Below are 25,969 nucleotides of genomic sequence, written 5' to 3'. Positions count from 1 at the left end.
CCCATCATTGATGTTTCTATCTCTATCTCCCTCTCCCTTCTTCTCTATTTAAAAAAAAAAAAAAAAGAACTGCCTATAAGTGAGGCACTGTAGGCACTGCCTGTAAGTGAGCTTCAGTGTGTAGAAGCGAATGCCAAGAAAATATGGACAAGAAACTATTAGCATCTGTCACAGAATGTAACAGCATACAAATCCTGCCTCTACCATTTCATTCTACATTCTAAAGAAATTCACTAATTCACTAGGTATTTATTGTACATTATACACTAGGTCAAGGATCGGTAAATTATGGTTCAAAGGTAAATCTGGCTTGCTACATATTTTGTAAATGAAGTTTTATTGGAACATAGTCATCTTCATTCATTTATACTTTTGCTCTACAGTGACAGAGTTAAAGAGAGAATCCTGGCCTGCAAAGCCTAAAATATTTACAGTTTACAGAAAATGTTTACCAACGCCTGTACTAGTTACTAGAGATACTGCGATGAATTAGAGTATTCTCTTGTCCTTGAAGAGTTTATAATCTAATGAAAAAGACAGACATGCAATCCAATAAATGCAAGAAAGTGTTACAAACACTACAGTGGCCATTCAAATGAGAGAACAGTGATTTCTAACTAGTTGGGGGAGATATCAAGAAAATTTTCATAAAAGATAGGACAGATACTTCAAGCAGAACCCTGATAGATGAGTAGGTATTTCTTAGACAAACACAGAGGAGGCAAGACATTCAACACAGAAGGGGCAAAAATAGCAAAGATGTAACATGTATCAACAATAAAATGAATTTAGGAAAAGGGTGTCATATTTGGAGGTGGGGAGAGGAGGACACAAAAAGTAAAACTGGAAAGTATGGAGTTACATTTACCTTTTCTTTAGAAATATGAATGGCTCTCACAGTTAGTGTGAAGGCCAGGTGGAAGGGGGCATTCTTGGAATTGATAACGCCAAGCTACTGTAGCAATCCAAGCACCAAATGGCACAGGCTTGAGGCCAGGTGGTAACAGAGGACACTGCAAGGAGAGTCTATTTGTTTCCTGTGCAAAGTGAAACACTCTACCCCTGTCACTAGGACGGCTTAGGTGCCTCCTCTGCGCTCCCATAGAACCCTTGCCCTCCTCTGGTTTAGCATGAATCACCCTGTGCAGCAACACATTGGGTTTCCTGACAGAGTCTGAGCTGCTTGAGGAGAGGAACCCTGCATGACTGATCTCTGTCTTCAGCACTTGGTCTAGGGTTTGACACACAACTGTGGCTCAGCAAAGGTTACTTCCCCCCAAAAAAGAGTGAATAAATACACTGCAAATTCATGGTGGGGGTGACTTATCTATAAGTTTGAAAAGTCGACCTGCTGCAATGTCAGCTCTCATGGAACCTTAGGTACAGAATGAGGAAGAGGGCGTAGGAATTCAGCAGGGCTTCTGATTGGGACAGAAGGATCTAATAGTATATCACTTTTGGTATACTGTCACTTTGAACGGTGATGTTTATTTATTCCAGCTCTGGAAGAAGGTCAGAATATTGTGATTATATAAATGGCCTACCTGGCAAATTCAGAGCTGACATAATTATCTGGTGGTATTTTTTATTATAATCTTTTTCATTCCTTCTCAAAATGGCATTTACCCCTCACTATAAATACAGTGCCTATGGCTTATAGAAAATTTGGAGAATACAAAGAAGTATAAAGAAAAAAATAAAATCAACCACAATCTCACAAAGTGACTACAAATGTTTTTCTATACATTTTTATAGTCTTCTGGAAAGACATGTACATTTTTTATAAAATTAAAATCATACTGTATATAATTAAAACCATTTTATACCTATTTATATAATAATAATAGTAATAATAATTTTGCATCATAATTATTTCATTTAGTCAAATAATTTTCAACTTCCATGTAAATGAAGTATCTAGCATGGTGGTCTCACAATTCTTTGACTTCCAGTCTCCTGTAATCTATACCTCTCCACACACTTTAGCTCTCCACTCCTACGCCTATACCCTCAACTTTCTATCACCTGAACTATTCTACCTCTGAAATTGAAAATTTTCTCCAGTCTCTGATTATAACCTCTATTAGCTCCTCTAAGTCAAACCAAATAAATACAAAATATAAGTAAAAACTGTATTTCCAGCAAACCAGCTTCCCCTCAACTTTTTATCCGGATTGCCTAGGCTGCTTCCACTGCTCCATACTGTCCATATCAGACACTGTGCTAAGTATGAGTATGCACATAGGACCAAGTCCTCAAAGAACCCACTGTCAAGGCCGGCGGGGGGAGGGGGGGGGTGTGCGGGGGGAGGGAGCGGGGGAGCATTAATCTCTCTGAACCAGTAAATGCAATAAGTGTCCCAGACTCTGTTAGATGTTTGTTCAGAGTATAGGTGGGGCACAAGGAAATGACAACTCCATTCCATCTGAGGAGAGTTGTTTGTGTAATGTACAAAGCCCAGGGTAGCTGGGATGTGGGTCTCCAAGGGGACATTAGAAGAGGAGGGTAAAAGATAAGTGCATTCCTCTTTTCTCTCCTTGGAACACTTACAGAGCCTAGAGCTCCTAAAATATTTTTTCTTCTTTCCCAGATCCCCTTCTGCCTCAAAACCACAGCCAAATTTTCCTACACTTTCTTGTTCTCAGGCTAGAGGAAAGGGTTTGTGGATAAAATAGGCCATAACTTACTTTGCTTTTCCCATATTTAAGTCTGATTTTCTGTTTCCTCTACACATAGCAAAGGACAGTCAAGTGTTTGTAGGTTTCTGTGTTTTCCCTTAGGAAGGCAGTATTTTGTAAATGTTGTTTTATTTGATGCTCAACAACTGCCAATTAAGAAACATGACAACAGTAACAGCAAAAACAAAAAAGCAGTTGGTGGGAAGTTTAGGAAGAGAAGGCAGCAAACTAGTAATAACAGAATGTATGTTGAAGCGATTTGTACCTATGATCTCGGCTGCGAAAAGGTTGGTAATAATATTTGCTAAAAACTAAAAAAAAAATAATCACATTTATAAACATTGTGTAAAGGAAACTTCACACGGAGAAACACAAGCCATTTATGTTCTTCCTTTTTTAAAAAACCAACTAAACTTGATTACTTAATCATTAAGTTAGACAAGTTATTGGTATTGTCTCTGCCTCTGCTTATTATCTCCTTAATTCTGTTGTTTAGTGAGTTTTAAAATCTTAACTCTAAAATGCTACTCAATAAATATACAATATGGTATCTTTCCCACTCTCCATTCCTGCTATCATTGTCTAAGTTTATACTCTTTCTGCTGCTTGCTTGACTTTTAAAGTCTCTTAGTTGGTCTTCTTTTTCCAGTCCTGCCCCTCTCTGATTTGTTCTCAATTTTGCTACCAGAATGATCTTTTAAGAATCATATCAGTGTAACACTTATTGATATTCTAAGTGGCAGGATGAATTAGTCCCAGTTCCTGCCCTTCATGAGCTTATGCTATTTAATGGTGAACCTCATCTCTTCCTTCCGATTCTGAATCTAATCCCCAATTTCTGCTCTGCTTCAGCTGCTGCCTCCTTCCATGAAAAGCCAGTCACTGAGGAATGTGGGAATGAGAGCTGATATGTCTTCTCCATGTTTAATTTTAGCCGATGATCTAAAGCATGTACTTTGACACGTGGTGTAGAATGTGGACAAAGTGCTGTGCAATTGGACATGGAGTCAAGAACTGCCCTGCTCCCAGCTCTCCCTTCTGACCTGTGTTTTGACATTTGAAGCTAAGTAGAACCTGCCTATGCCTGGTGACCCTGATAAAAGTCAAAACTGATTTAGAAACTTATGATACTGCCTGTGTCATGTCCAAGACATTTATTTACACACAGACATAAATACAGCTTGCAGCGCGGGTGAAATGGATCTGTGGTGAAAAAACCTAGAATCTAATTCTGGTTCTGCCGTTTACTAGTTGTGTAACCCTTGGGCAAGCCACTCAATAACTCTGTGTCCCACTGTCCTCATCTGTAAAATGGGTGTAACGATATAAGTGCTCAATAATTGTTGTGGGGATTTTAGGAGAAAGTATAGGTGATGATGCTTAGCACAATCCTTGGAACTTAGTAGATCAGTTTCAATGGAACACACAATTCAGATCAAACAATAATTACTGAGCACCTCTGTGTGCCAGACCCTGGGATAGTTTCTAGGGTTATAAAGATGAGCAAAACTTGGTTCCTGCTCTTAAGAAGCTAATGGAAGAGTAGTAATTAACCTATGTAAATCTTTTAACTCAATCTGAATCATGATGTTTCAAGATCCAATACTCTGTTTATCCCAAAAGACATCAGCAACATGAGCTTTCTGCTAAATAATGTTTCTAGACATAAAATTTCTGTGAGAAGTGTGTAGTGTATTTTGGGGAGGCTATGTAGCATAATGAAAACACAGACATGTGTTTATAGGGACTCACGATTAATACTATTAGGTACCTGGGCAAATAAATGGAAAGATATCCTGTGTTAATGGATTAGAAGAATTAATATTGTTAAAAATGACCATACTACCCAAAGCCATCTACAGATTCAATGAAATCCCTATCAAGGGATTTTTTTTTTTTTTATAGAAAAGAAGAAATAATCCTTAAATTTGTTTGGAACCACAAAAGACCTGGATACCCAAAGCAATCATGAGAAATAAGAACAAACACTTCCTGATTCCAAGCTATATTACAAAGCTATAGTAATTAAAAGATTATGGTATTGGCATAGAAACAGAAACATAGACCAACAGGACAGAATTGAAAGCCCAGAAATAAACCTGTATATATATATATATATATGTATATATATATATATATACAGTCAACTAATATTTGACAAAGGGGTCAAAAATACTCACTGGAGAAAAGATAGTCTCTTCGATAAATGGCACTGGGAATACCGGATCTTCACATGCAAAAAAATGAAACTATACTACTATCTTTACTCACAAAAAGTAACTAGAAATGGATTAAAGACTTAAATGTAAGACCTGAAGCCATAAAACTTTTAGATGAAAACATAAAGAAAAAGCTTCTTCACATTGGTCTTGGCAATGATAAAAGCAAAAATAAAAAGGTGTGACTACATCAAACTTAAAGGTGGTCAGAAGGTAAAAACTTCCAGTTATAAGATAAAAATTTTGAGGATGTAATATAAGGATAGTGACAATAGTTAACAATACTGTATTGTATATTTGAAAGCTGCTAATCAAGTAGACCTTAAAACTTCTCATCACAAGAAGAAAATTGTGGGGTGAGGTGATGGATGTTAACTAAACTTTAGTGTGGTAATAATTTCATAATATATACATACTGGAGGCCCGATGCACGAAATTCGTGCAAGGGGCTCGGCCCTCACAGCCCCAGCTGCCTTGGCCAGCCCTCGCAGTCCTGGCTTTGTCCTGAAGGTTATCCAGATGGTCCTTTGGCTGTTCGGTCTAATTAGCATATTAGCTCTTTATTATATAGGATATTAAATCATCACATTGTACACCATAAATTTATATAATGTTATATGGCAATTATACCTCAATAACTGGGGGAAAAGATATGTAACAGATCAAGCGTGAGAAACTTTAATTTACTTTAGATCTTTACTTAATTGATTAGCTAGTAAGTAGGTTCTCTGTTTAGCTCACTCAGTGATATTCTTTTTCCTAGCACTTCTGTTATCAGCAAAGAGAAGAGATTCACAACACAGTACCTGAATTAACAAGATACTTTTTAAGTCCAAAATAAAACAAACAAAAAAAAATAAAATAAAGTAAAATACAAAGAAAACCTCTCCCTTGACCTCACTGCCACTTACAGCTAATGCTCCACTTCCCAGTTTCCTTTTTAGCTCTTTCCTTTGATATTTGCAAGGTGGGCTCTTATCTTTCACATCTCAATTTAAATGTCATTTTCTGAGGGGCCCTGCCCTGACCACCCAACATAAAGTAGCCACCCATTGATTTCCTATTACATAAACTTAAGTTCTCTGTAAGGCCTTTATCAGTATTAGATATTTTCCTTGTTTACTATTTAGTATTTGCTTTCAATCACCAAATTTAAGCTCTTAGAAAGCAAGGAACCTGTCTGACCCCTTCACTGTTTAATTCTCAGAATGTCTAACAGAGCCTGGATATAGTAGGACAATCTACTAGTATACTAATAATAGAGGAATATGCAAGATAATTTACTATTTATTTTATTGCCCGTTCCCCTCAACCCTACATTAAGTCTCTACTGAGTGCTCAAAACATAAAACAGCAAATATTTATAAGATGAATGGATTTGCGTAATGAATGCAAAAATGAAAGGCCAGATGTGTAATCTTTTGGAAATGTAAGTTATCATTATGGCTAGTAAAATTAATTCTTGTAATAAATAACCTTAATAGCTGTATGCCTGCATTTGTCACATCCCAGGCATGAGTTCTACACACAATAGTCGATCAAAGAAAGCCTGTTTGAGGATGATAGCTGGGGGCGAGAGTTGGCAAGTCCAGGTGAAGCAGCAGCCGCTAGCCCCGCCCCTGCCCGGCCCCGCCCCTGCCCGCGGCGGCCCCGCCCCCGGCCTGATGAATGCCTTATAGGCGAATGACGTCAGGTCGTTTGTTGTCATTGGCGGCTCCCAAGATGGCGTCCATCATGGAGGGGCCGCTGAGCAAATGGACTAACGTGATGAAGGGCTGGCAGTACCGTTGGTTCGTGCTGGACTACAATGCAGGGCTGCTCTCTTACTACACGGTGAGTCCCCGCGGGGCGAGGCTCCGAGCTTCTCCGGCGTTGCTATCCCTGGATAGAGGGGGGCCGGGCTTTTTTGGTAGCGGGGTTGAGGTTGCTAGGCTGGGGGTGCCACTGTACGCGAGGGTTCCCTCGAAGAGGAGGGTTTTACGCCCGGATAGCCAATGAGGGTGAAGGAGATGCGGGTGCAGCCAATAAACAGGTAGTGGCTGTCTGATTTATGGGTTGGGGGCTAGCCGCGTTTGTTTTTTAGTGGGGGGTTAAGCGTTGGTGGGGTCCCCGGGGCTGTAGTTGGGCGGTGAGGGTGGTGGTAATCATGGTTGATAGGGTCCGGTGGCGCGGTGCGTGCTGTCGGCCCACGTTGTCATGGACTTGACCCTGTCCCCCCAGGCCCTGTAGACGGCCTCGCCCCTTAGCTTCCCTCCAGGGATTGAAGAGCGCAGCTTGGCCAGGTCCATAGTGACCCGCCCTCGGGCAGCACCCAGGGCTCCGAAGTCCCTCCTGTCGGCCTACATTGTTTCAGTGGGAGGCGAGAGTAACCGATGCCTTAACTTTTGAGAGCGGAGGATTTCCTACACAGCAGTCCCTTGTTAGCGAAGAGAATGGATGGTACGGTGTCTCCTGAAAGTTATATTCCAGGGAGGGCTGAGTTCGCGGCTTGACTGTCGTTAAACACGAATCAGTGGCGGTGGTACAAGTCCATGAATTGCTGTGAATCTTATGTTCTGACCATGCCCTCCACCCCCATCGCATTAGAAATGGAAGGTGGGTGGTATTAAGAGGAATTACTTCCAAAGGTACTTTTTCTGAATGGTGTCTAGTTAAGAATAGCTGATGATAGGGAGGAAAGCACTTAGGACAGAAAAAAGAATGCCCTGAAGGCTTTAGAAAAATAATACAAGACAAGGGACAAAAAATATTTCATTTAAGAAATACTTATTGAGCTCGCTCCCACTATATGTTAATGCTTTAGGCTAGGTTTATGTGAGTGGGTGTGCACGCTGGGGGTGCATGTGAGCAAGAATCAATAGAGTTCAAGACAGTCACCATTTCTCTGGAGTTTATATTCTAGTCTAGTGGTTCCCTTACTTCATTTTACTAACAGTAACTCTTCAAGGTAGGTATTTTATCCCCAATTTATTTCCTCATTTTACAGTTTCGGAATCTGAGCATTCAGGCTTTTAAGTTGTTTGCTCAAGACCTAAGAGCTAGCAGCAAGTGGTGTAACCAGGATTCCAAATTCCTAGCTTTCTGACTTTTTCCACTAAACTTCACTTTCACTACAGGAAGGAGAAAAGTGCAAGCTGTGAGTTACTAAGGCACGCCTGTAGGAGTAGAAACTTTCAACATCCTTCAACTTCCTTTCTCTACATAATTTTTAAAGGAGGAAGAAAGGCCAAACCTGAGTGAGATTTGAACATATTGTTCAAGATTATCTTTAGGTAGTCACAAAAGAGAGGTAACTAAACATTATATTCTGAAAACTGGGATTATGAAATCCCATGACTCAGATAACTGAAGAGTAATATTGAGTTTCAGTAGATCTGATAATCAGAAAATCCCATGAACCTTTCCAGCTTATTCAAGGTAGAGTAATTCCGATGACTGGCACTATGGAATTAAGTTACTCTACAAATGCCAAATTTGTGTGAGTCTGCATGTGGGGCCATACTAGAGAGGCCTCAAATGGGTTTTGGGGAGCTCCTTCCCCAAACAGAATTTTCTTTTTTCCTGTTTTTCTTCCTTTAGTGTAGTCTTTTTCTGCCTCCTTGCCCTTTTAGCTTCTGAATACCTTGACAAATTTCTCTTTGTCTTACTGGCTAATATAGATTTTTCATAGACCCCTCCCCCTATTCCCACCCAAACACTTAGCTTCCCTTCTGAAACTAGATTCTATAAAATATCATCCTCACCAGCAGAAGGAAGTATCATATTTCTCACTAATGGCTATTTAGAAGGTGTTTTTTTCTTTTCTGTTTTTTTTTTGCTGTTAAAGCATTTGCTTGCAGAGAAATAGCAGAGAAATACTATAAATTAAAATCATCTTGTGAAGATGAAATAATACCCAACCCTGATTAAAGGAGGTCCAATATAAAGATGGGAAAAAGATAGGTATTCACTTAAAGAGAAAGTAGGCAACACAGTGAATGTTGGCAGTGAGTTCTGTACACTTGGACATTGTTTCAGTACATTAGGATTCTGAAAGATTTGAAGGTACATCTTAATGACTTGCATGTGGCTGATAACTCGGAGCTACATCTTCCAGGAAGAGTATCAGAATTAGTTGCACAGCCTTTAAGCAGAGCAGTAAATAGCAAGTCATTCTATTCCTTGTTTCAAAAATTCCTTGGATTCTGGCCTAGCTCTGGTTGTAGATATGTTCTAGGGTGACTATGAAAACCTTTAAACTAGATTTGTCTTGCTTTAGAGTCAGCCTGTATGAAAATTGATATTGGGATAATCTCAGGGTTGGGTTAGGATCACTAAAACTGCTGTGAACTGAGTAGATTCTCCTAAAGCTTACATTAGCCTGGGCCATATTCTCTGGTCCTGGGCCTTGACCTAAACCCAAACCTATCCGCAGTTTTTGAAAAAGAGCTTAAGATATTATTACTCTGCCCAGTAGAGGAACAGAGAAACTGATTTCCTCCTTTAGGGAAGTAGATTTAGGCACTCTTTTCAGCTCTAGCTCAGTCTCTTAATTAATAGAAACAATATGATGTAATCCATTCAGGAAATATTTATTTGGGGCTGACTTTATAATAGGCATTGTACTTATATGCTGGAGTTGCAAGCATGAAGAAGAGAGAGTCCCTTCTCTCTAGGAATTCACAATCTAGCAGAGCAGACACGTACACATAATTTCAAAACAATATGATAAATTCCATAATATAAATAAGACTAGACTGCTTTGGGAACATTGCCTGGGAAAGGCTAGGGAGACATTTGAACCTAGACTTAAAGGATAAAGGTAAAAGAGAAGGGCATTCCAGGCAATGGAAGTATGCACAAATTGAGAAGCTTGAGACCATAAGGGTTATTAAGAAGATACGAGAATTTCTTAGCTCTAGCGTAAAGGTGAGTTTGGGAGATAACAGGAGATTGAAGATAGGAGATTGAATCCTTGGAGCCATAGGTCAGGCCTGGAGATAAAGATATGCTAGATTAGAATTTACTACCGTGTTTCCCCGAAAATAAGACAGTGTCTTATATTAATTTTTGCCCCCAAAGACACGCTAGGTCTTATTTTCAGGGGATGTCTTATTTTTCCATGAAGAAGAATACGGTACACATTTATTGTTAAATGAAAATAAAGGAAATTTATTACCTGTATACGGTACAGTAGTACGGTAGTTGTCAACACAAACCAGACAAACTGTGAATCCTACAGTATCAAGAATTTACTCATTTATTCAATGACAATCATGTCATCATCTTCTGAAACATCATCATAACAATCCAATTCCTGAATTTCCTGGTGAATTTCTTATGACTTCATTTCTTTCAGAATCAGTGGACCAAATCTCTCATGTTTAGCAATAGCACTGTCTTTAAACGAGTACTTCTTGTCAAGGTAGCCTGCTCGCAGTGCATTTGCAATGCAACTGTCAGTGATTTTCTCCCATGAATTCTTCACCCAAGTCACAACTTCTTGCAGTTTAGGTTTCACAAAGTTTCCACGCTGATTTCTCTCCATTCTATTTTCAATGTAGTCATTAATTTCCATGCACAAATTGTCTTTGAATGGCTTGTTTATTGCAATATCAAGAGTCTGGAGATAGGCCGTCATTCCTGCGGGAATCATTATCTGATCTATTTTTCTTTTGTGAAGAAATGTCTTCATGTCTTTAGCGCGGTGAGTGCTGGCTGCATCCCAGACTAGCAGACCTCTTTGGCTCCCTTGCATAACAAGCGGCAGCATTAAATCGACCCACTTCCTGATAACTGCTTGTGTGGCCCAGGCTTTTTCAGTTTCAGGAATAAAAACGCCCAAAACACGTTCAATCTTTTCCTTCTTGCCCTTAGAAATGATTAAAGGTGGGATTTTAGTGCCATCCAGACAAATATCCAAAATACAGGAAACACGTGCACTTTCGTAAGCAGTGGGGGGAATGTACGCCAAGGAGGCACCCCGCTGTTCAATTGTTGTTTGAGATGATTGGCCCATAAACACTGCAGTTTCATCCATAGCAATCATGTTGGAAAGATTGTATTTAGAGAAGTCAGCATCATCAATAAAGGACTTGAATGCAAGTGCTCGCTTAATAACTTGAGTATCTTCCAACCTAAACAATGTTGTAGATCTTCTTAAAGACAGTTCACTTCGCTGAAGGAAATTATCCAGCCAGTGTTGTGATGCTTTGAAGTCTTCGGGGGCTATGTCAAACTGTGGTGCCATTGCAAGGGCAAATTCTTGAATCTGAGCCCTATTCACAACCAAAGCCTTTGCTCTCCTGACAACAACCCATTCACAGATCAGGTCTTCCAGCTCGGAACATAATGGTTGGTGACCTGATCCACACTTGCGCTTTTTAGCATTTCCCTTGTCCACTTGTTCAATGATGTTACCATACTCTGCTCGCCATTTTCGGACCAATCGGATACTCAACATCTTCTCTTTGCAGAAAGCAGTAAGATTTTGGCCCCAAGAGTCTTCCACGATTCCTTTCTTGTACTCCACAGAGTAGCTTTTTCTTTTTGCGCTCATTTCTACCGTAGGGGTAAAAAAAAAAGGAATTGGGGTATCAAGGTGGGGGGAGGGGGATCACTCAAAATGACACAGGGGGGATCAGAGGGGGAAATCAAAATGGCACAGGAGAATCAGAGGGGGGATTACCATTTTAGTAATCCCTTTTGATCCTCCTGTGTCATTTTTATTGCCCCTCTGATCCTCCTGTGTCATTTTAAGTGATCCCCCTCCCCCCACTTCTGTGCAACTGAACACCTTCACCAGACATCCCCCCTACCCCTTTATCAGACATTTACCCCCTGGGGCCTGCCTGGGGACTGTCACTGGGCTTGCTGGGGCCTGGATCTGGGCTGGAGCAGGGTCTGCCACTGACTGAGAACCTTCAGTCATCATGAAGGCGGCCGTGAGCATCAGGTAGTGTCACCAGAGACAGACCAGCACTCACCACCTTCGCCACGTCCCGTCCGCTCTAATCCTCCTGTTCTTCTACATGCATCTGAGAAGGTCTCCTCCTCTCTCCCGCCCCGCGCTCACCGCTCACTCCGACCTCCGCTCCGCCTCCACACAGCAGTGACGTCAGGACTCCACGTAACATCACTGGTTGCTAGACGCCAGTCGGGGTGGCCCTAGTGACCAGTTTATGGTAAATTAATTTTCATTCTGAGACAGAGCCTGGGGGCCTTATTTTCGGGGGATGCCTTATATTTCACTCAGAAGGAAACCTTTAAATAGGTCTTATTTTCGGAGGATGTTTTATTTTCGGGGAAACACAGTAGTTGAATTTTTATTAGATGAGATGCCTAGGGAAGGCTATGGGTATAAGTTTGAGAATGCTGTGTGAACAGCCTACCATTTATGTGCATCATGATCAGGAAGGAAGATGGGAAAAGAAGAAAAATTGAAGGAGGTATAGATATGTGAGAAGTTGGAAATGCCTTTTGTAAATTTATCAAATACTTATTGAGTACCTAGCCAGGGGTAAATAAGATGGAAATTATCCATGCCCTCATGATACCTAGATTCTACTATGGGATGCAGCAAGTAAGAATTATGATAGAGAAGCATAGTATCTTTGGGGGTTAAAAAGATGGGTTACTTGACTCAGTCTTGGAGGGTCAGGAAAGGTTTGCTAGAAGAAGCAGGTTTGCTGTTGTCTTAATGATGAGTAGGGGTTAGCCATGTGAGCAGAGAGAGAGGTTTAAACTGCTTGAGATAGAGATAATGTTTTTGGAGGAGGCAAGAGTGAGGAACTTGTCCATCTTGGAGCTTGGGCTGTGGTAGGCAGTGGGGCTGTGGTAGGCAGTTGTGAGATGAGCTGGAGAGGTAAATATGGGTCATATATAATTAAAGGTTTTCTTGATAAACGATGCTAAGGAATTTGAACTTTACCCTCAGGACTGTCATTTAAGTGTTGTAAACACTATTTTTTTTTTAAATGTATTTTATTGATATTTTACAGAGAGGAAGGGAGAGGGATAGAGAGCTAGAAACATCGATGAGAAACATCGATCAGCTGCCTCCTGCACACCCCCCACTGGGGATGTGCCCGCAACCAAGGTACATGCCCTTGACCGGAATCGAACCCGGGACCCTTCAGTCCGCAGGCCGACGCTCTATCCACTGAGCCAGACCGGTTTCGGCAACACTATTTTTTAATAGAAAAAAACACATTTTATTATAGAAAACTTAAAACGTGCATAAAAGAGGATAGTAAAATGAACTCCTGTTATCTAGCTTATCCTATATAATAAAAGGGTAAAATGCAAATTGACTCTAATAGCATAATGACCAGGAATGACTGGTTGGTATGACGCGCACTGACTACCAGGGGGCAGACGCTCAACTCAGGAGCTGTCCCCTGGTGGTCAGTATGCTTCCACAGGGGGAGTGACACTCAGCTGGAAGTCGGCTCATGGCTGGTCAGCACAGCGGCAGTGGTGGGAGCCTTTCCCACCTCCGCGGATGTCCAACTAACAGCTTAGGCCCGCGCCCCCTAGGGAGCAGGCCTAAGTTGTTAGTCAGACATGCCCTGAGGGCTCCTGAGCTGACAGAGGGATGTCTGACTGCCAGCTTAGGCTTGATCCCCTGGGGAGTGGGCCTAAGCTGGCAGGTGAACATCCCCCAAGGGCTCCTGGGCTGCCAGAAGGCTGTCTGACTGCCAGCTTAGGCCTGATCTCCTGGGGAGCGGGCCTAAGCTGGCAGGTGGAGATTCCCTCAAGGGCTCCTGGGCTGCCAGAGGGCTGTCTGACTGCCAGCTTAGGCCTGATCCCCTGGGGAGCGGGCCTAGCCATCAGTCGGACATTCCCCAAGGGGTCCTGGACTGTGAGAGGGTGCAGGCCGGGCTGAGGGACCCCCCCCCCCAAGTGCACGAGTTTTTGTGCACTCGGCCTCTAGTTTATTCTATATAATAAAGAGGTAATATGCAAATTGACCCTCACGCCCTCGTGTCACAAGTTGGCCACCCCCATGTCATCACAAGATGGCCACCACAAGATGGCCGCCCCACATCATCATAAGATGGCCACCCCCACATTGTCACAAGATGGCTGTCCCCACGTTGTCATAAGATGGCCACAACAAGATGGCCGCCCCACATCATCACAAGATGGCTGCTCCCACGTCGTCACAAGATGGCCTTCCCCACATCATCACAAGATGGCCACCACAAGATGGCTGCCCCCACATTGTCACAAGATGGCCAGCAGGGGAGGGCAGTTGGGGGCGACCAGGCTGGCAGGGGAGGGCAGTTGGGGGTGACCAGGCCTGCAGGGGAGGGCAGTTGGGGGTGATCAGGCCAGCAGGGTTGCAGTTAGATGTCAATCAGGCCAGTAGGGGAGCAGTTAGGGGGCGATCAGGCTGGCAGACAGAAGCGGTTAGGGGCAATCAGGCAGGCAGGCAGATGAGCAGTTAGGAGCCAGCAGTCCTGGATTATGAGAGGGATGTCTGACTGCTGGACATCCCCCGAGGGATCCTAGATTGGAGAGGGTGCAGGCTGGGCTAAGGGACACACACCCCCAGCGCATGAATTTCATGCATGGGGCCTCTAGTATATATATAAAAGCGTAAGAAGCTGGTTGACTGGTAGCTATGACATGCACTGACCATCAGGGGCAGATGCTCAACACAGGAGCTGCCCCCTGGTGGTAAGTGCGCTCCCACAGTGGGAGCACAGCTCAGCTGACCAACAGGTACCAGACGCCAGGCTAATGGCTGGCGAGTGCAGCTGCGGAAGCGTGAGCCTTTCTTGCGGACACTCCCCCTGTGCGCCCCTCCCCCATCTGGACCGAGACCAGGGATTGGAACCAGCATTTGGACTGACTGGGTATGAACCCGCGGCCGCTTCTCAGTCATGAGCGCGCCAGTGTCGCCCTAGGACGGGTGTGCGGAGACTGCAGCAGAGCGGCTGTGAGCCTACCGAGTGGTAGTGGCAGCAGGTGCAGTGGGGCCGGGATGAGCGTGAGCGGCATGGCGTCCAGCCCAGGCTCAGGCTCCTCCCTGGCCACCTACCGCTTCGCGCACTAATACATCCCTAGAGGGATGTAGGACTGCTGGTTTTGGCTGATCCCCGCAGGCCAGGATGAGGGAACCCACCAGTGCACAAATTTGTGCACTGAGCCTCTAGTATAATTATAAACATACTAGTGGCCCGGTGCACGAAATTCGTGCATGGGGTGGGGGGGTGTTCCTCAGCCCAGCCTGCACCCTCCCCAATCTGGGACCCCTCAAAGGATGTCCTACTACCGGTTTACAGGGATCGGGCCTTAACCGGCAATCAGATATCTCTCTCACAATCCGGGACTGCTGGCTCCAGCCGTTCACCTGCCTGCCTGCCTGCCTATCTGATTGCCCCTAACCACTCTGCCTAATGGCCTGCTCGCCCCCAAATGCCCCCCGCCGCTGGCCTGCGCGCCCCCACCTCCCCTACCCACTGGCCTGCTCACCCCCAACTGCCCCCCTGCTGGCCTGCTCACTCCAAACTGCCCCCCCCCCCCCACTGTACTGATCACCTCCAACTGACCCCCACTGACGGCCTGCTCACCCCCAACTGGCCCCCCTGCTGGTCTGCTTACCCCCAATGGCCCCTGCTGTCCCATCCTGGCCTGATCACCCCCCGGCAACCCAAGGTCCAAGCCCCTCCTTTTTTTCTTTTTCTTTTTCTTTTTTTTTTTTCAGCGCCTCCTTGAGCGGAGGCCAGGGCCAGCTGGAAGCAATTATCTAGAATTTACTTGTCTTCTATAATTGAAACTTTGTAGTGTTTTTTTTTTTTTAATTTAATAAATCTTTATTGTTCAGATTATTACAATTGTTTCTCCTTTTCCCCGCCATAGCTCCCCTCCACCCAGTTCCCACCCCACCCTCTGCCCTTACCTCCCCCCAACTGTCCTCATCCATAGGTGTACGATTTTTGTCCAGTCTCTTCCTGCACCCCCCACACCCTTTCCCCCTGAGAATTATCAGTCCACTCCCTTTCTATGCCCCTAATTCTATTATATTCACCAGTTTATTTTGTTCCTCAGATTTTTAATTCACTTGATTTTTAGGTTCACTTGTTGATAGATATGTATTTGTTGTTCATAATTTTTATCTTTACTTTTTTCTTCTTCCTCTTCTTTAAGAATACCTTTCAGCATTTCATATAATACTGGTTTGGTGGTGATGAACTCCTTTAGCTTTTTCTTGTCTGTGAAGCTCTTTATCTGACCTTCCATTCTGAATGATAGCTTTGCTGGGTAGAGTAATCTTGGTTGTAGGTTCTTGCTTTTCATCACTTTGAATATTTCTTGCCACTCCCGTCTGGCCTGCATAGTTTCTGTTGAGAAATCAGCTGACAATCGTATGGGTGCTCCCTTGTAGGTAATTAACTGTTTTTCTCTTGCAGCTTTTAATATTCTCTCTTTGTCTTTTGCCCTTGGCATTTTAATTATGATGTGTCTTGCTGTGGTCCTCTTTGGATTCCTCTTGTTTGGGGTTCTGTGCGCTTCCTGGACTTGTAAATCTATTTCTTTCACCAGGTAGGGGAAGTTTTCAGTTATTATTTCTTCAAATAGGTTTTCAGTATCTTGCTCTCTCTCTTCTTCTGGCACCCCCATAATTCTGATGTTGGTACGCTTGAAGTTGTCCCAGAGGCTTCTTACACTAACTTCAACTTTTTGGATTCTTTTTTCTTTTTGCTTTTCCGGTTGATTGTTTTTTGCTTCTTTGTATTTCAAATCTTTGACTTGATTCTTGTGTTCCTCTAGTCTGCTGTTGGGTCTCTGTATAATATTTTTTATTTCAGTCAGTGTATGTTTAACTTCTAGTTGGTCCTTTTTCATACCCTCGAGGGTCTCGCTAAATGTATCAGCCTTTTCTAGGAAATTCTTGAAAAACCTTATAACCGTGGTTTTGAATTCTATATCCAGTAGTTTGCTTTCCTCCATTTCTTTCATTTGTGATCTGTTTCTTTGCCTCCGCATTTTTGCTGCTTCCCTGAGTTGGTAGGGTAGCTTTGTGTGCTAGGTTTCCTATATGGCCCAGTGGGTCGGCCTCCCCAGTTAACCTGAGGTGCACACTCTTGGTGCATCCCTTTGTGGGCTGTGTGCACAGCCTTGTTGTAGTTAAGTCTTGATTGTTGTTGGTATCACTGGGAGGAATTGACCTCCAGGCCAATTGGCTGTGAGGATCAGCTGTGTCTACGCTGAGAAAAGTTCAGTGCTGGAGACAGCCTTATAGGATTAGACTTGCAAAATTGCAAAAGCCTCTGTGCTCAGCTTGGATGGGGTGGAATCTCAGGGCAGAGCAGACAGTCTTGGCTTCCCGTCAGCCCTGCCCTTGCGCGTACGCCTCCAGACCTCTGCCTTCCGCGACTCCCCTGAGTTTCCGCCTGACAGTTCAGATTCCCCCTGTAAGAGCGTGGATCCCCAGGGGCTCGCCTGGAACTGGGGTTCAGTGCAGTCGGAACTGGGGTTCAGTGCAGTCAGGAGCTTGCAACTCCCTTCCGCTAGGGAATGCCTGCAGCAACCTCCGCATTCAGCTTTCTCTGTGAGCACTCGTGTGTGCGTGCATGTGCGCCTCCAGACCCGCTGTGGCTCCCCCGGGTCTCTGAGTCTCCATGTGCCTTTCTCTCTACCTGACAGTCCAGACTCCCCCTGTATGGGTCCATGGGGTTTCTCCCGGAACTGGGTTTCAGTGCAGTTGGAACTGGGGTTCAGTGCAGTCGGGGGCTTCCTTCCCCCTCCCACCAGAGAAAGTCAGCCAGGCACTCAGTCGCCCTTCCTCTCTGCGTGCGTCTCCGTACCTCAGCCCTTTGCCCCTCCTCTGATTCTCCGTGAGCTTTCCTCTTTCCTTCTAGTTGTAGAATTTCCACTCAGCCAGCCTTCCTGTGGTTCTGAATGATGTCCGTTCTGTCTTTTAGTTGTAGTTTTGAAATTGTTGTGCAAGGCAGCAGTTTAGGTGCTTACCTATGCCGCCATCTTGGTTTCTCCGAAACTTTGTAGTCTTGAGCGGAGGCCAGGGTGGGCGGGAAGCTTGGCTTCCTCCATTGCCGGGGCAACCCAAGCCTCCTGCTTGCTTCAGCTCTATGGCCGGCCACTGTCTTGGTTGGGTTAATTTGCATACTCGCTCCTGATTGGCTGGTGGGCGTGGCTTGTGGGTGTAGCGGAGTGACTGTTAATTTGCATGTTTCTCTTTTATTAGTGTAGACTAGTGGCCCAGTGCATGGATTTGTGCACATTGAAAGGAAATTAATTAGAAGAAAGATTCATGCGGTAATTACACTACTGCAAAAAATTACATGTCAAAATAGTATATATAATATAGTATTATAAAATTAAATCACGCATGCGATTGGTGCCAGTGAGAGGTTTATATTATCACGCATGTGCAAGTCAAAGTTTATTTTTAAATTGCCAGTGTGCATCATATGTCCCAGCTGGATGGTCGGACGTACGGATGGTCGTTCACACGTATGGTCGGTCACTTAGCCTTATATATATATAGATGGCCAATCTTGTTTTATTAATACTCCCATCAGTACCTTCATTCCCCAATGGATTATTTTAAAGCAGATCCCGGACACCATATCATTTCATTTGCAAATATTTTAGTATGTATTACTAAAAACTAAGGTCTCTTTTTAAAAATGTTGTTACAACGCTCCTATTATAATTAAATATTAATAATTAATAGTGTCAAATATCCAGTCAATGTCCAATTTTCCTGATTGTCTCAAACATCTCTTCCCTCACCAGTTGGTTTATTTGATTCAGGTTTCCAAACAAGGTCCACATATAAAATTGGTTCTCTTTTAATATGTGTCCTCCTTCCCTCTTTTTTTCTTTGCCATTTAGTTGTTGAAGAAACCATGATTTGTTTTGTAGAATTGTTCACATTCCAGATTTTGTTGGTAACATCTTTGTGGTATATTTAAACATGTTCCTTTGTTTTCTGTATTTCCTAGAGCTAGAAGCTTAATCAAATTCAGTTTGTTTTTTTGGGGGAAAGAATACTTTGTAGGTGGAACATATTACATTAATTGGCACATTATGGTTTGGTTGTTGTCTCTCTGATTTTAAAATTGATGAATGGGGCCCTAACCAGTTTGGCTCAGTGGATAGAGCGTCGGCCTGTGGACTGAAGAGTCCCAGGTTCGATTCCGGTCAAGGGCATGTACCTTGGTTGCGGGCACACCCCCAGTGGGGAATGTGCAAGAGGCAGCTGAATCGATGTTTCTCACTCTCTATCCTTCTCCTTTCCTCTCTGTAAAAAATCAATAAAATATATTAAAAAAAATAAAATTGATGAATGGGTTCAGATGAAATTTATATTCTTTAAATACTGTCGTTGCAGAGAAATGATCAGGAGAGCACTATTTGTAGGCCTTAGTGATTAATTGGATGTGAGTGAAAGGGTAGGAAGAGTGTGATGAAATCCAGGTTTTAGGTTTTACCTCAATGAATGCTGATAGGGAAGATAGGAAGAACAGGTTGGGGGAGAAAGGTGGTGGCTTTGAGTCATGTTGAAATTGATGAAAAGATGTCATATGGTCTGGAATTTAGGAAAATATCTGGGTTAGAGACAATACTAGCTTTACATACACAGAGTTGAGTGTGAGAATAATAGAGCCTTTGGACAGGATGCTGAGAAACATCATTGGATTAGTTACCTGTTGCTTTGTAAAAAATTATTCAAAACTTAGCAACTTAAAACAGCAAACATTTATTATCTCATAGGTTCAGTGGCTCAGAACTTTGGTGTGACTTAGTTAGGTGGGTCTGCCCCAGGGTCTTCCATGAGGTTGTAGTCAAAAGATATTACCTAGGGTTGCAGTCATCTGAAAGGCTTGATTGGAGCTGGAGGTTCTGCTTCAAAGATGACTCACTTTTAGAGCTGTTCCCAGAAAGCCTCAGTTCATTGCTGGCTGTTGGAAGGTGGCCTTAGTTCCTCACCAGATAGCCTTTCCATTGAGTGTCATCATGACAAGGCATTGGCTTCACCCAGAGGGAGCAGAGCAATCCAAGTCAGAGCAAGGAGGAAGCCACAGCGCCTTTTATGACCTAGTCTGAGAATATCACTTCACCTTATTCTGTTCATTAGAAATGAATCATTAAGTTTAGCTCAGGCTCTTGGGAATGGGAATTTTAAGCATGGGGAGGCGAATTAGACTCTATTTTGTGAAAGGAGTGTCAAAGAATTTGTGGACAGATTTCAGATCACCACAAACACATTTAAGAGATTGACAAAGAAAAAAGCCTGCATAGAATAGTGAAAAGGGACAACCAGAGATATAAGAAAAGAAAAAGAAAAGAAACAAAAAACAGAAGAAGAATGTAGCAATCAAGTGGGAACATTGAGTTGCCTTGAATACTGTTGAGAGGATTGACTAGATAAAAGTCTTGAAGATATCCATTGGATTGGTCAGTTTGGACATCATTGATGCCCTTAGTGAGACAGTTTCTATGGAGCAGTAGGTGTGGAAGGCAGATTGGAGTAGTTTGAAGATTAAATAAGGGGAGGTGAGAAGTAGCGAAATTCAAGATAAGGCATTTGTGCAATAGGCAGAGAGAGATATGGAACTGAGGAAAAGGGCTTCTAAAATAGGAGTATGCTTAAATGTTGGAGGGATGGGAAGCAAGGTCTGAGTTAAAAATGAAGGTAGAGTCAGGATTTAAGGAATGTAGTAAAGATTTACATCAGTGGTCTTAGGAACTGGAAAAAGATAACTAGGGAAATGTTAAAGGTTATTTAAGTTGGTATGAGGGACTAGTTGAGATTACAAAATATGGTTTGTTTAGGCATTATCCATAAATGTTTAACTCTCTTGATTTTTATTATTTTTGGAACATTTTGGAGAGAAAGGTAAAAACAATGAATTAATAAGTCACCAGGACTACTCCAGGTATTCTTCATAAAAAGAATCATTGCATCCCTTGCAATTACATACTGGAAGACTCATAATGACTTTGTATTTTAAAACCACTAGTAGTCAAAACACGTGGTGTGTTTTTTTGTTAATCCTCACCCAGGACATTTTTCCATTGATTTATTTTTTTTAGAGATAGGGGAAGGGAGGGGAAGAGACACAGAGAGAGAAACATCGATGTGTGAGAGAGAGAGACATCGGTTGGTTGTCTCCTGCATGTGCCCCAACCAGGGCCGGGGATCAAGCCTGCAACCGAGTTACATGCCCTTGACTGGAACTGAGTCCAGGACCCTTCAGTCCAAGGGCCGATGCTCTATCCAGTGAGCTAGGGCTCAAAACACGTTTAAGTGTTATTTGGCAGTCCTTAGCAATGTCTACAAGATGACCAAAAATCTGCCATCTAATCTTTGCATTTTAGGTTTTTGAAGAGCTTAAGTATATGTATTTCTCTTGCAAAGATGTCAAAGAGGTAGTCTCTGATTCTCCTAGAAAGATATCAGCACCACTTTTATCAAACAATTAAAAGGAAATTTATACTTTTCTAAATAAACTGTTCATGAATATGTCAAATGTGATTCTTATTAAGTTGACTTAGTACATATTAACAGTCTAAATGTAACCAAGCAACTTTAGAATTATAAAAGGAACAAAAGAAAAATTGTATCTAATCTAAATGCCCCAAAAAGAAAACAAAAATCTCCTAAAATAGTAAGTAGTATCAGTGGGAAGAAGTATGTGGAAATTTTATATCTTTTGTTTTCCTTCAATACTCTATTCAAACTTGATTTTTCCCTCTTCTAATATTTTTGAGCTTATATAAATCTTTTGAGCATTTAATCATTTTACTTACATCTGTTATAATTAATTTAGCCATATCTCTAGTACAATCTTTATCTGTACAGCAAGCTTGTGAACTCTTTGATGGCAGTACTGAGCATTATAATCTTCAAGCCCTACAATGAGGCACATTGTTCTCATAGTGAATGGAAGAATGTCCAAGGTCCTTTAAACAAGGCTTAGAGATGAGAGGCAGAAGGCTGTTTTGGAGTTGTTGCTTACACAGCCTTGTAAGCTGTGCAGAATAAATTAATAGCAAATATGTACATTTTCTGATTTATGTAAAACTTGATTGAGTTTATATTAGCAACAGTGGCTTTTATTTAATCATGTAGCCTGTTGAACGTATCGCCAGTATGCGATCATTTGCTTAGTGTGCTTATCAGTCAAGCATTTCTCTTGTTAGCAGATTTGTTGATGGTAATGATTTGTGGAAGGACAGAAAGTAGAATGGTTCTTAAATATGCTACTCCTATATTTGGCAATTGTCATAGTCAGGGGTCCTCAAACTACGGCCTGCGGGCCACATGTGGCCCGCCGAGGACATTTATCCGGCCCGCCGGGTGCCGCTGCCTGTCCTGCTTAGCAGCCGACTCTTCTCGGGCCCGCAGTGCGCATAGGAATTTGTTAATAGTTTTGTTTTTAAACTATAGTCTGGCCCTTCAACGGTCTGAGGGACAGTGAACTGGCCCCCTGTTTAAAAAGTTTGAGGACCCCTGGATTAGATTTTCAAATAGTTACATAATCCCAATCAAAGCTAGTGATTTAGGTTAAGAATTGAATGCCTTTTACCTCTTATAGAGAAAAACAAATGACCAGCCCTATCAATTGTTTTCCTTTTTATTTACTTTACTAGAGGCCCAGTGCACAAAATTCGTACACGGGGGTGTGTCCCTCAGCCCAGCCTGCACCCTCTCCAATCTGGGACCCCTCGAGGGATGTCCGACTGCCTGTTTAGGCCCGATCCCGGTAGGCCATATGACATCCCTGTCACAATCCAGGACTGTTGGCTCCCAACTGCTCGCCTGCCTGCCTTCCTGATTGCCCCTAACCGCTTCTGCCTGCCAGCCTGATCACCCCCTAAAGACTCCCCTGCCAGCCTGATTAATGCCTAACTGCTCCCCTGCCAGCCTGTTTGCCCCTAACTGCCCTCCCCTGCAGGCCTGGTCACCCCTAACTGCCCTCCCTTGCAGGCCTGGTCCCTCCCAACTGCCCTTCCCTGCAGGCCCGGTTGCCCCCAACTTCCCTCCTCTGCTGGCCTGGTCACCCCTAACTGCCCTCCCCTGCAGGCTTGATCGCCCCCAACTGCCCTCCTTTGCAGGCCTGGTCCCTCCCAACGGCCCTCCCCTGCTGGCTATCTTGTGGCTACATGGGGGCAGTCATCTTTGACCACATGGGGGCAGCCATCTTGTGTGTTGGAGTGACAATTTGCATATTCTTTTATTAGATAGGATTGTAAAGAATTATCTTCTTAGACTAGTTTGAACTTCCTTAAAAAAATGGCAATTTACTTTCTTTTTTTGGCAAAAGTTAAGTTTGCATGGTACATGGATTCATATTCAAGGAAAGTGTTTTGAGGTATTCATAATTAATTTTTCCCCATTCACATGCCTATGTTAAGATTATTATGAAAGTTGATTTTCTGTTTCCTGGAGTTTTGTTCACATTATCCTTCATACTAAGATTGTCCACTTATTTCGTTTCTTGGATTCTATTTTAGCCTTAGTGTTAAGGCACAGGCGGGTAATTAAAATATTGGGTGAATATTTGCTTTGTCACTCTGGCAGCTTTTTTCTACAAACTCTCAACCTTCCTCTTTCCTCCATCACTCATAGAAGATGCCATGCTTCATAGAGATAGTAGAATCCATTTGGTGGGAGCACCCTTGTCCCCCCACCTGTTAGTGTATACCTACTTTCCTGCCTCTTCTTGCCTGCATCCTTCTCCATCGTAGTGGAAGAGGTCATCCTTGCATGTTCTGGATTTCATCTGCTCACAAATTTTTTGAGGACCTCAGTCTATAGATTTTCTCCTATATCTTTTTTCTCCCCTTTCTCTTTGTTATGTATCTTTAACTTGTTCCTTTTTTTAAAAAAAAATTATTTTTTATTGATTTTTTTACAGAGAGGAAGGGAGAGGAAGAGAGAGTTAGAAACATTGATGAGAGAGAAACATCTATCAGCTGCCTCCTGCACACCCCCTACTGGGGATAATGCCTGCAATCAAGGTACATGCCCTTGACCGGAATCGAACCTGGGACCCTTCAGTCCATAGGCCAATGCTCTATCCACTGAGCCAAACCGGTTAGGGCTAACTTGTTCCTCTTTATGTATGGGCTTTTGTTGTTTAAGAATATTTATTTTGTAATAGAATAGCTAAACATCTTAGTTCTAACAATTTTATATGAAAATTTTTAGTAAATTTTTGTGTCGCCCATTGCTTTTTGTTATTTTTTAAAAAACAGTTTTATTGAGATAGAATTCACATACCAGCCTTAGCCAGTTTGGCTCAGTGCATAGAGCACTGGCCTGCAGACCAAAAGATCTCGGGTTCGATTCTGGTCAAGGGCACATACCTTTGTTGCAGGCTCCTCCTTCCCGGCCAGGCCCTGGTTGGGGCTTGTGCAGGAGACAACCAAGAGATGTGTTTCTCTCATATCGATGTTTCTTTCTGTCTCTTCCTTTCTCTTCCACTCTCCCTAAAAAAATATCCTCAGGCGAGGATTAACAACAAAAAAAGAATTCACATACCATCCATTTGAAGTATAAAAATCGATGTTTTTTAGTACATTTACAGAGCTATGCAACCGTCTCCACAATCAATTAACAATCACTCCTCAATATTTCACCCTTAACTGTAGGCAACCACTAATGTACTTTCAGTCTCTATAGATTTGTCTATTTTAAAAAATAAATTTTTATTGATTTTTAGAGAGGCAGGGAGGGAGAGGGAGAGGGAGAGGGAGAGAGAAAGAGAAATATCGCTGTGAGAGAGAACATCGATTGGTTGCCTTCCCTTGTTGCTTTGACCGGGGATCGAACCCGCAACCTAGGTATGAGCCCTGACCTGGAATTGAACCCACAATCTTTTGTATAGGGTGATGCTCCAGCCAGCTGAGCCACACTGGTCAGGTCAGATGAGACTCTGGCTTGATTTTTTTTTCTTAGAAATCTTTGACATTTAAAAAAAAAATTGACTTCAGAGAAGAAGGGAAAGGGAGAGATAGAAACATCAATGATGTGAGAGAATCGGCATGCCTCCTGCACGCTCCACACTGGGGATCAAGTCCACAATCTGGGCATGTGCCCTGACTGGGAATTGAACCATGCAATACCTCTTGGTTCATAGGCGGACGCTCAATCACTGAGCAACACCAGCTGGGCCTAAGTGGAGAGTATTTTGATCTGTTCTTAATTTAAGTTACTTTGAAATATATGTAGCCATCCCTTCAGATGACGTGTTTTATGTGGCACACTGAAGTTCATCTAAAGTAATTGAATATAGCAGAGTGTGACAATTAAGAGACCTACTAGACTATTTTAACTCTTTCGTGTAAAGCAAGTATGTCAAACTCAAAGGCTAACATGGGCCAAATAAGTAAGGTTTACGTTTATGTGGGCCACAAAAAAAACAAACATTCAATTTTCATAGAAACGTAGGTTTATTTCGATAGAGACATGCTGAATACAAAGGGCTAAAATAAATGAGTAATCGTTAACATAAAATAATAGAACATTTTAATAAAAATTAATATTTTTTCTTGAACATTAACTTACCAGACACTGCATAACTGCACAAATTAATCAGAGTAACGCAAATAAACCTATTTTTCTTGTTCTCCGAAAGCGAAATATTTCCTGTTGTGCACACCAAACAAGTCAGTCCAAGATTAATGAGTCATTTCCTGCTGTTCCTTCTGCCTTGAACTTCCCCTGATATTCTTCACTTGGCTGGCTCTTCTAATTCAAATCTCAGCTCAGATATCAACTCCTCATAGTCCTTTAAAATCATCTAAGTTAAAGTAGAACCCCTCTCCCCCACAACTTTCTGATCACCACCCTACTTAATTTTTTTTTAACACAATCACCAGCTGATATTGTCAATTTGGTTTGCTTAGGAGAAGTATCTATTCAAATCTTGGCCCATTTTTAAATTGGGTTATTTGTCTTTATTGTTGAGTTGTAAGAATTCTTTATATATTGTGGATACTAGTCCCTTACCAGATACATGACTGAAACTAATTTCTTCCTTTCCACAGTTTATCTTTTCACTTTCTTGATAGTATCCTTTAAAGCAGTGGTTCTCAACCTTTCTA

General features: G+C 42.5%; 1 protein-coding gene across 12 annotated transcripts in view; it reads left to right on the top strand.

The window, feature by feature from the left end:
• Positions 1 to 6,565: 6,565 nt before the first annotated feature.
• OSBPL9 (oxysterol binding protein like 9) overlaps positions 6,566 to 25,969 on the top strand; it is a gene marked incomplete at its 5' end in the record, with an annotated part of 136,723 nt that continues 117,319 nt past the window's right edge. For 2 of the 12 annotated variants that reach the window (XM_080658055.1, XM_080658052.1), the window contains one exon: positions 6,566 to 6,730. In XM_080658055.1, coding sequence (XP_080514181.1) covers positions 6,566 to 6,730 — 165 coding nt within the window. Of the gene's footprint in view, positions 6,731 to 22,516; positions 22,624 to 25,969 lie in introns of those variants that run through there. The other 10 variants (XM_080658054.1, XM_080658044.1, XM_080658043.1 and 7 more) reach the window with 6 other exon arrangements.

The sequence above is a fragment of the Plecotus auritus genome, assembly GCF_963455305.1.
Source record: "Plecotus auritus genome assembly, chromosome: 2".
NCBI lineage: Eukaryota > Metazoa > Chordata > Mammalia > Chiroptera > Vespertilionidae > Plecotus > Plecotus auritus.
The sequence above is the reverse complement of the archived record's forward strand: the minus strand, read 5'-3'. Positions and strand labels throughout refer to the sequence as shown.